The following is a 10558-nucleotide window of genomic DNA, read 5'->3' on the forward strand; positions in this document are numbered from 1 at the left end:
CACAGCAACAGAAACGTGACTAAGGCAGCCCGTCAGCTCCCTACCCTCTTCCTGCTTGAAATCTTCGCGCTGTATTTGCCAGGCCTACCCACTCTACCTGTGTCCAACCTGGCCTCAGCTCACCAGCAACCCAACCACAGCCTGGGTGGTTTATGACACTGTCACTGTCCCCCAGACTGCAGGGTCTCATTTTCTCACCACCGGAACAATCATTCTCACATCTGGCCCAGGAACACCCTGTAGCCCAGAAACCTGGCACAGAGATTAAGAGCCGAGCTTCCATGTGCTGGACGGTTGACTCGGCAGTTAAAAGCACTTGGTGCTCTTGCGGTAGACCTGGATTCAACTCCCAGCACCCCCATAGCAGCTCACAACTGTTTCTAACTGAAGTCCCAGGGGGTCCAAAGACAACTTCTCACCTTTAACAGGCACCAGGCACACATGTGGTGGCACATATACATGCAGGCAAAGCACCCATACACATAAAATAATAAATACTCCCCCCCCCCCTTTTTTAAAGAGAGTCCAGCTTTCTGACCCCAACAGGGTTTCCTGACGCAGATGCTCATGCAGGTGCAGAAATCTGAGTCTTTAACCTGAACTGTAAAAGTTGCTGGGGTGACCTACTCATCCTATTGTTCTGGTGTCCTTCTGCCACCATGGTGGTGCTTTGTCTACCATGGTGCTCTGCATACAGTAGGTGCTCATTAATTACTATGATTCCAAAGCAAGGGTCTAACAGCTGCCAGTTCAAGCCACAAAGTTCTGCTTAAAAATGCAGAGTTTGAGCCTCTGCCTTAGCCAAAAAGATCACCACTTGTCAAGAGACTCCTCCAGGACTTGTCTGAAAATCTATAATGCCCAGAGTCTGGGCACTGACAAGGCTGGGTACCCTGGGCACCACCTGGGGGCTGGTTAGGAATGCAGACCCCTCCGAGACCTGCTGCACAGGATCTCCAGGAGTGGAGCTTGGTAACCTAGACTCTAAATAAGCTATCTCAGTGATTCTGTAATCCAACTGGTCAGAAAAACCAGAGTGATCGGAGGATAAGAAAACTAGTCACAAGGGAGCTAGACTCCATCTCAGTGAGCTTCTCCAGGCCTTTTCATCCCCGAATGGGAAGTACTATGACCCTTGGCCTCACTTGGTTGCTGGGATTACCAAGAATTCATGTAGACATTCACACCCAGCATCTGACACAGAGGAGAAGCCTAAAAAAATGCTATCCAGTCTCTTTCCCTCTTGACTGTTTTAACAGCTGCAATTCAGGAAAACTAGCTTTGGGCTCACAAGAGGACCTTGGTGGGAGGGGCAGTGTATGAAGCTGCTGACCTGGTGGACCTCTAAAAGAAGCCAAAAGATCTCTGGGTGGTTCTGGCACCTTCTCCTCTGGCCCACCTACTAAGCAGGGAGAGGCAAGCCTGAGGGTGGCAGGCATGTGACTCCTGCACTAGGTTTTTTGGTGGCTGTGGCTGTCCTCCATATTTTCCATGGCACTGTTTATCCTTGTCCTGGTGGTTGAGGGGGGTGGTTTTGAAGGCATATGAAACCTCCTCCTTCTTCTTCCTGGGCTTCTCCATAGGAACACCAACTTTCACACACATTGGCTGTCTGCAGCCCTCCACTGTCTGCCAGGCATGAGGTCACCCAAAGGGAGAGGAATCCTGCTATGTGAGGCCAATAGAAAAGAAGAGCAAAGGTGACTCCCAAGTGGCCAGGCCAGGCTGGCCGGGCAGCCCGGGGCAGAGAGGACTTGCTGAAATGCCTTCCGCAATAAGTAATCAGCAAACACCTGGCTCAGTGTGGGCACGGGAGGAAGGCATGGACTCACACAACGGGAAGCCCCGGGAAGAACTGCTCCAGGCATCAGCCGCCAGCACCTCGGCAGCCCCGTGTTTCTTGTCTCGTCCTCCATGGCTTGGGCCCACACAGGGGCCAGGACCCATTATGGGTACAAGAGAGTAACAGCTCTAGGCCTCAAAGGCATGAACAGCTTTTCCTAGGCAGGAAAAGTGCTTCTTCCCTTATCAGCATGGACTGGGGAACTTCAGCAAGAGGAAATCTTTCCCAGAAGCCCTTGCATCAAGTAAATACTCATTACTGTTTCATTGACTAGAGCAGGCATGTGCTAACATGTCAGCCAATCATCGATTGGGTAGCAAAGCCTTAGAAGCAATCATAGGTTTGAAGCTGAAATCACAAATCAGGGTCCAACCATAGCAAAGCGGTCAGCACAAGGATAGGCTGGCAGCAAAAGGAGAATGGAAAAGGAAGGTGGGGAATCCCTCCCTTCCAAGGCAAGGGAGCCTCAACCTTACTCTGTGGTCCGCTCTACTTGCTCAGAGAACTGGATGCATAAGTTTAGGCATGGGCCAAGGCAATACAACACTCCACCAGTGAGCTGTGAGCCCAACTCCTCAATTTGAGGCCACAAAAATCAATGGCTCTCAGCCCTAAAAGTTAGCTACTTGGTGAGGAAAAAAGAAAGGTGGTGTGGAAAGAGCAAGAGCCTTGCACAGGGAGCTGGAGAGGGAAACACCACCATCACCAGATAAAATGGCTGGTCCACAGTAACACTCTCTGACCAGGCACTGAGCTAAGCACTGTTAGATTGCCCTACAGCTTCCTCACACGCCTGACACTTCTATGTTATAGTACGTTAGCAGTAATTTCTGAAATCAAGAACTCTGTAAAAGTAAAAAACTTCTTAGTGTGTGTGTGTGTGTGTATGTGTGTGTGTGTGCGCGCGCGCGTGCACGCGCACACACACTTGGCCATGGAGATGCCCTCACCCATGCATGTGCATCTGGAAGCAGAAGCCAGCATGGGGGACTCCATCATCACTTCACAGAGGTTCTCACTAAACACAGATCTCATCTTTTTGGCTAAACTGGTTAGCCAGCAAAACCTGGAACCAACCTGCCTCTGCTCCCAGGATGGGGAGGGGGCGGTTCCTGATGCATGCTGCCACGCCCAGCATCTTCAATTGGGTCCTAGGGGTTGGAACTCAGAGCCTCGTGCTCACTCGTAAGCAGATACTTTCCCATTGAGCCATCTCCCCAGCCCCGCAAAGTTGTTTTTCACTGTTACTCACTTGAGTAAGAGGACCTGAGATGAACCGGCACCTGCTCACGGCGTTGCCATCCCTTTGCAATGACGACTCATGCAGTCTGCTCCCCGGCCCGACTCCGAGAGTCACTCAATGCTCAGGATACATACTGTATTCTAAATTAGCCCTCGTTTAGGAATGCATGGCTTAGATTCAGAAAGACTTTCCGCGTGCAGCTGCTTTACACTAGAGTCTCTGAAGGTCCCCTCACACGAGCAATCAGCAGCTGATGGCTGGGGTTCCAACCCACTATGCCTGTTTCCTTCAAAGGAAACCTTAGGGACAAGTGCAGTGGCTTCAGTAAATGAGGCCTGCCCCGTCCCCAACACGGTTTGAAAAATGGCATCTGACACGATCCCTAAGGTCTTACGTGGTCCAGATTGTTATGTCTGCACTTCCCGTGAAGGAAGGACAGTGGGAGGAACTTGGACCAGATGCTGACAGATGGACAGTCTGACCTTCAGGGAAGATTCCATGAACAACATGAGCAAAAGAGGGACCAAAAATCAGGGAGCCAGAAATCAAAGCCAGCCCAGGGATGAGGAAAGGACACTGCTCCCAGGTGACAGGAGGATGTGTCCCCTAAGAACTGCTGTACCAAGCCAATCAATGTCAGGGGTCCTTTCCTTCCCCACCTCAGAGCCTCAAAGTTCCCCCAGGCCTGAGGCCACAGGGAGGGCAAGGCAGGCCCAGCCCCAGTGTAAGCCATAAGAAGTCAGAAAGCCTAGCTTAGTGCCAGCAATCCAAAAACAAGGACACATTCTGTACCACAAAGCCTGAGCTTCAGAGGACAAGAAGACCATGTCTGTCCCAAGCAGAGTGCTGTCTGTCCCAAGCAGAATGCTGGCCTGGGAGCACAGATAAAGAGGGGCAATTTGACTCCCAGAGGTTTGTTGGGTGCCCCAGGAATTTTTTGTTTGTTTGTTTTTGGTTTTTGGTGTTGGTTTTTGGTTTTTGGTTTTTGTTTTTGTTTTTTTTTTTTTTTTTTTTTTTGGTTTTTTTGGTTATTGGTGTTTCGAGACAGGGTTTCTCAGTGTAGCCCTGGCTGTCCTGGAACTCACTTTGTAGACCAGGCTGGCCTCGAACTCAGAAATCCACCTGCCTCTGCCTCCCAAGTGCTGGGATTAAAGGCGTGTGCCACCACACCTGGCTGCCCCAGGAATGTCTTAAGAGGTCAGTCCTAAATAGCAAGGCCACTTTCTGATAACAGCCTTTCCCAAGAAGTCCTCGGGCCACCAATGACTGCCTCTCTAGGGAAGGCTGCAGATGCTTCAAGATGCTAGGAGTCTAGACAGGAAAGCCATGAAAGCATTCATGCCTGTCCTTCAAACAGCATAGGGATCAGCCACAGGCAAACCAAGGACCTCTCTCATAGCAATCAATAGATTTTGAGGCCAAACTCTAACTCCCCTCCCCCATCAAAAGAACTGTTTCCCTACCAACCCATCACTACCGGTTGGTTAAAATACCTTACCTTGAAGTCTCACTAAGTCAGATTGGCTGAGATCCCTAAAGGGAGAACTGCCATGTGGGGCCTCACAGCTCCAAGTGAGCTCAGGTGCACAGCTGCCTGAGGAGATGAGCTGGCTGGGAAGTTAAGGAGAAGTGTCATGATAGCACAGAGGCTGCCCAGGACTCATGAATGGCTAGCTCTTGCCACAGTAGTATTATCAGGCCTTGGTCAAGTACCAGCTCAGACACACATTTTCCATGACTCTCACTCTCTTTCCCCAGCCAGGTCAACAGCCAGAGCCATACAAAGCCTTTGGGAAGAAGGAACACTATCTCACCACATACTGAGGCTCACAGGTATCAATCCTCACAGACAATCCTCCTTAAAGGAGCAGATGGTATCTTACCAATGGAAAGACAGGCTCAGGGAGGTTACTCAACTGGCTCTAGATCACTCAGTCAGTTCAGGGAGTTCCTAGGTGGACTACACTTCACACACAGTGAACCTTGCCATTAAGAACTTGAAGGGTGGCATTCTGGGAAGTCAGAACATCACAGAAATGTTCTTTGCAGTACCCTGTGGGTCAACCAGAAGTTGATGTGTAACTGATTCTCCTAGGATCCTGCTGTTCCTCAACCTTAGCCTGGTCATCCCAGGCTTCCCTGTATCCAACACCTTGTCCTGGCTGATATGCAGATTGTGCATGGGTGGGCTGGGCTAAGAAACACACTCCTCACAGTCTAGGTAGTGCTTAAACAGGCAGCAAGAGCCCAGGCCTCAGTAGAGATGTCCCCACTGCTTCTACAGAAGAGATTATCCTCTTGCTAGAGCCAGCTGGCACAGAGCCAGCCATTACAACCAGGTTTTGACTTTTTCTAAGACTTGAAATGAGGGACTGGAGATGTATGCAGCTCATGGAAGAGATGTTATAAACCCCGTCTTACCAATGGGAAGACAGGCTCAAGAGAGGTTGACCAGTTGGCTCAATGTCATTCCGCCAGCTCCAGGAACAGTCTGGATATTGGGAGACTGTTTGCCTACCAATGCACAAGGCCCTGAGCTCCATCCCTGGTAAAGCATACAATGCCTGTAATCTCAGCACTCTTAGAAGTGGAGGCAAGGTATCAGGCGTTCAAGGTCATCCCCAGCACACAGTGAGTGTGAGGCAAGGCCAGCCTGGGATACATCAAACTATGTAAAGAGAACTAACAGTCTTTAAAACAATGACTGAGATGGTGCATATCACTGGGTGTGAGGCATTAGACTGCTAGGTGGGTTTTCTTCTAACCTGGCATCTGATCTTCTTTAACTCACCCATCTCTTGGCAAAATGTCCAGCCCCTTTATCTCCAGGGTTAGGATGGGGCTTTGACACTCAGTGTCCACAGCTTAGAGTCCCTAGTGGGAACCCAGCACATCTGTCCCAGAAGGAGCTGTCCCTGCTAAGCAGAAACAGAACCAGCGATCATTGATCTCACCCACCCCTGGCTCCTGTCTCAGGCAGAGAAATGGCCAAAGCCACAACAGTAGCCTATAAGACCCACTTGCTCCATGTCCATCCGAGCCCGTCCTGAAGCCCCCTCTCTAGAATTCACTCCTTTAGCTTCTTGGGTTTCATCTCCCATTCAGTCCCCAAACCACAGGAGTCACCCTAGCTCACTATTTAAATTCAGCAGTCCCTGCAACTCCCCACCCAACCTGTCCCTTTACTCTCCGGCAGCACCGGTCAACATCACATCCTGCTTGCTACGCAGTGATCATACCCGTCGGCTTCCCTGGCCCTTCCCCACCAAAAGGCGGGCTTCACAGAGCTGGGTAGAGCATCATTTTTGCCTGTGTTCACTAGTATAGCCTCCTGTGGCTCACAGTGGGTATTCAATATTTGTAGAATTGATGGGATGAATGAGTAAAGAAAGAAAAAGAAAGACTGGCCTGCTGCTAAGGTGTCAGGCTCTGTGACTGCTGACGGGAGTCTTCAGAAATTGTAACTTTTTTTTTTTTCTTGACACAGGGTCGAGTACAGCCCCATCAACCTCAAACTGATTAGCCAAGGGTGGGTGACCTTGGCCTCTTACCCCACTTTCTGAGTGTCTGTGATTACAGATATGCCACCACACCCAGTCTGCATACACTACTAAGGATCAAACCCAGGACTTTTTAATTTGCTGTGGAACTGTCTGCCTCTGTCTCTGGAGCTGAGATTAGATGTGTGTCACCAAGTCCATCCTGCCCTCTTTTAATCTTCATAATCCCTGCAAGGTACTTCTCTAGAACCAAATCCCCTGTGGCCTCACTTGCAGCCCTGACTGGGCTGTCTCTAGAATGACAGGAGTACAGGTGTGTCTTCTGAGCTATTTGGCAAGGCAATTGAGGCTCCACCAAGGTCACATAGGCAGAGGGACTGGCAGCAGCAGCAGGTTCAGGCCCCTGGGTACTGGCTGCAAGAACTGCACTGGTGGCCTGCAGCTGCCCTCAGAAAAGCTTAGTATGACAAGCTTGGCATTAACTAGTTTTCCTTACTTTAAGCAGCAAAGGTTTAATTTAAGCAGTGTGCCACCTGCCTAATACCTGTGCTAGCAAACACACGGAGACTGAAGGGTAGCCAGGGCCCCAAAGCCAAGAAGAGGTCCCACTCCCTGTCCTAGGAAGGTCCCCTCGGCCAGGGGAAGACCTGCCCTCAAAGGTTTCTCTGCACCTGAGTAGATACACTGTTCTGGGTTGGTTTCGCCCCTTTCTCTGCTTCCTTACTACCTCTCTGCGCAGTCTCTTGGACCTTTTCTAGACTAGATGACCTTTCCCCATCAATAGCTGCTGCTTCCCATGTGTGGCTCTGGGAGAAAACTATCTCCCATGACTTTTCTGAAGCTAACTCACACACAGACCCATGGCCACACCGTGTTCCACTCATCACCACTACCCTGCCCTACCCCACACCCTAGTCAAAGTTGCGGATGAGGCCACAGGTTCTGGAAAGAGTTAAGCTCAGAGAGGCCTTGGAAATGGACCCATGAATGAAGAAAGAGGGGTCCGTGCACCCTCTCATTCCAGGGACCAGCAGCTTGAGCCAGTATCTTCTCCCTTTCTGTCCACGATCGCAGCCACATCAATGTGTCTGTTTTTCTTCTCCCTGACTACGTTCATAGTTGTGCCTCAGTGTTCCTCTCAGAGGAAGTAAATGAAAGACAGCAGGGGCCTGGTCAGCACCTGGCCCAGGTGGGCATTGCACACGCCACTGAATGAGAGCAGACAGCCAGGTAGCAGGTGGAGATGGGAGGATGCTCACAACCACACCCAATGCTAACATCCACCTGCACAGGAGGGATGGAAGTGACCCAAAAAACTCAGGAATGTGACTTCAACAAGAAGCAGGAAAATGCAGGAAGGAGACGCCACAAAAGCAGGCAAGGTCAAGTTGCCTTCGGGGTCCTGAGTACTCAACACCTTTCCTCCAATACTAACTTAACAAAGACACCTACCCAAAGCAAGGTACTGTGGTTGACAGTGTGCAAAACCAAAATCTCGCCCTCTCTGCCTGGTGACATTTGTCTATGGTCCTAAACTTGGGAGGCAAGGCAGGAGGCGGGAGAGTTTGAGGCTAGCCTAAGCTATAAGATAAGTTTGAAAGATAGAGAAACCTGGTTTTGTTTTGTTTTGTTAAGTTTTCATTTCCAGGCGCTATTTTCATAAAATCACAAACAGCCACCAACCTTAAAGAGGCTATGTGATTTCCCTGTCCATTTCTGGTAGTACGAGGTGAAGGTTGAAAAGAGTACACAAGTCCTTCCTTGAATGAGCAGTGTCAGTCCTTCATTCATTCATTCCCTCTGTGATTTGTCTGTCCTACACCTGCTCAGACAGTCTTGGGAAGCCAGAGGTGAAGGAGGACATAATCCTCTGCCCTCTGCCCAGGCTCCAAGTGCCTGCCTGTGGTTTTGTCGCGTATGAAAAGACAAGCAAATATTAACCATAGTTGCTTCCAAAACAAATAAGGCCACGTGGAGTCTCGCTCTGGAATGTGATTTTGGCTGCAGTTTTGGTTTGATGGGTTGGAAGAACCAATTCAGCAAATGGGGTCATTGGCCAAGTCCTACCGCCAGGACTTGTCAGATCCTGGTTCCTGGGCGCACCAGGCCCCTCATCCAATCAGCTCCATTTCCCTCATTGTTAATACATTCTCATCTTTCTGCCCAGTAACCTTCTCCCAGACTCCCTGACTCGGTTTCCCTTGTACTCTCCACCCAATCCTCTCTGGGTCTGCAGATTTGACACCCAAAACTTGACCTCAAGACACAAATCCCAACCTGCCAATGCCACCCCTGACACCCTCTAAGTCTGAGCTCCCTCCTGGGGCCCTTGATTACCATATGTTCATAACATCTCCATTCACAGGACCCCTAAGCACACCACACACACTCTGGTGGCCCCCAGATGCCCACAGGTATGTCCCGGGGGGCTCCATACACACACAAACGCACACACACACAAGCTCCAACTTCTTGGAAGCCCGGAGCTGGCCTCTGGTCTCTGGGGTCGGTGAACCTCTCCAGTCTGCACGTCAGGACTCCAAGGCTCCGACAGACACAGCCCGCCCGCCCAGCCGCACGCCGCGTGACCGGAGGACCCCGCGTTCCCCAAGGGCCTGGCCCGCGCACACCGCGCGGCCTGCGCCTCGCCGCCCGGCCGCGCCCCTGCTCGCGCCCCGAGCCTCAGGCCTAGCCCCGGAGGCCGCGGCGGTCCCGCAAGCCCCGGTGCGCCCGCGCGTACCGTTGGCGATGAGCTTGGCCGACAGCTGTTTGACGAGCTCGGGGATCCGCTCCCATTGGCACTCGGAGCGGCAGCGCTCGATCTCCGTCTCCAGCCGCGAGCCCGCCTTCCTGGTCGCCATGGCCGCCCTGGCCGGCCCGGCGCGCGCCCGCAGGCCCCGCAGGCCCCGCCGCCGCCGGGCCCCGCGCCGCCTCCCGCTGCGGCCGCGGGCTCCGGCTCCGGCTCCCGGCTCGGCGGCGTAACGGGAACGCCGGCCGGGGAAGGGGCGGGGAGCGGGCGGCGGCGGGCGCGGCGGGGCCCCGGGCGCCGCGAGGAGCGGCCCCTGCCGGCCAGGGCCGGAGCCGCAGCGGGCCGGGGCGGAGGCCGGACAGCAATGAGGAGCGCGGGACGGTGCTCAGGAGCGAACCTGGAGCGGTGCGGGGTCAAGCCAGGGCAGCCACCCCGAGGATGCTCTGGGGCTCCAAAGGCCGGGGTGCCTAGTGCGAGGGGGCGTGAAGGGCGAGCCTGCCTCGGCTGGCCCTGCCATCGCAGGTTGCTTGTGCTCGCCTGCGCCCCTCCTCAGGCTCCCCTCTGCCCCAGGTAGCCTCCGTCCCTATCATGCGGCCAGAAGCAGTGGAGATTCATCCTTCTCCAGAACCTGCCCGAAGTTCCTTAAATGTGTGTTGGAAGAAAGTGAGGGAGGACGTGTGTGTGTGTGTGTGTGTGTGTGTGTGTGTGTGTGTGTGTGTAGCTGCAAGCCCAGATGCCAGCTCCCTTGCCCTCTGAGGAGAATACCAACTCGTCAGTGGGGCTTCCGGGTCTTGACCTTGTAACTGAGAGCAGGGACAGGTGTCTAAGCTGAACATTATTTCACTTGTGTAATTTATTCAGTAACTATAGAGTCAGAGATCACCTACACAGAGCTAGGTAGTGTTTTAGGGCTGTGGAAACGGAACGAAGTGGGTACAAAGCTTTGCTTCAAAATGGGTATAAAGTTCATAGCCCATTCATGGAAATGAATTAATTAAGCAAAATAGAGTAGCAAATTAGGTTATGGGTTGGTTAAGGATGGTGTTGAAGTGATATTTGACAGTTTTAAAGATGAGAGTCGGGGGTATATGGGAGGTGGGGAGGGCAGATCATTACAGGCAGAGCAAAGGCCTCGGGTTTACCATATTTGGTGAGTTAGAAAAAGGCCAGAGTGGCTGGGGTGGAGTGAAGGCAAGGAGCTGAGCAGATGATCTCGGGAGGGT

At 52.3% G+C, this 10558-nt stretch overlaps 1 protein-coding gene across 6 annotated transcripts in view; it reads right to left on the bottom strand.

Annotated features, from left to right (window-relative positions):
• Ttc7b (tetratricopeptide repeat domain 7B) overlaps positions 1 to 9575 on the bottom strand; it is a 215107-nt gene extending 205532 nt beyond the window's left edge. For all 6 annotated transcript variants that reach the window (XM_021179207.2, XM_029484578.2, XM_029484576.2 and 3 more), the window contains exon 1: positions 9327 to 9575. In XM_021179207.2, coding sequence (XP_021034866.1) covers positions 9327 to 9447 — 121 coding nt within the window. In that variant the 5' untranslated portion in view covers positions 9448 to 9575. The remainder of the gene's footprint in view (positions 1 to 9326) is intronic.
• Between the last annotated feature and the right edge of the window lie 983 nt (positions 9576 to 10558).

This window comes from Mus caroli, unplaced genomic scaffold (assembly GCF_978045245.1).
Source record: "Mus caroli unplaced genomic scaffold, Mus_caroli_1 scaffold_14, whole genome shotgun sequence".
NCBI classification, from domain to species: domain Eukaryota; kingdom Metazoa; phylum Chordata; class Mammalia; order Rodentia; family Muridae; genus Mus; species Mus caroli.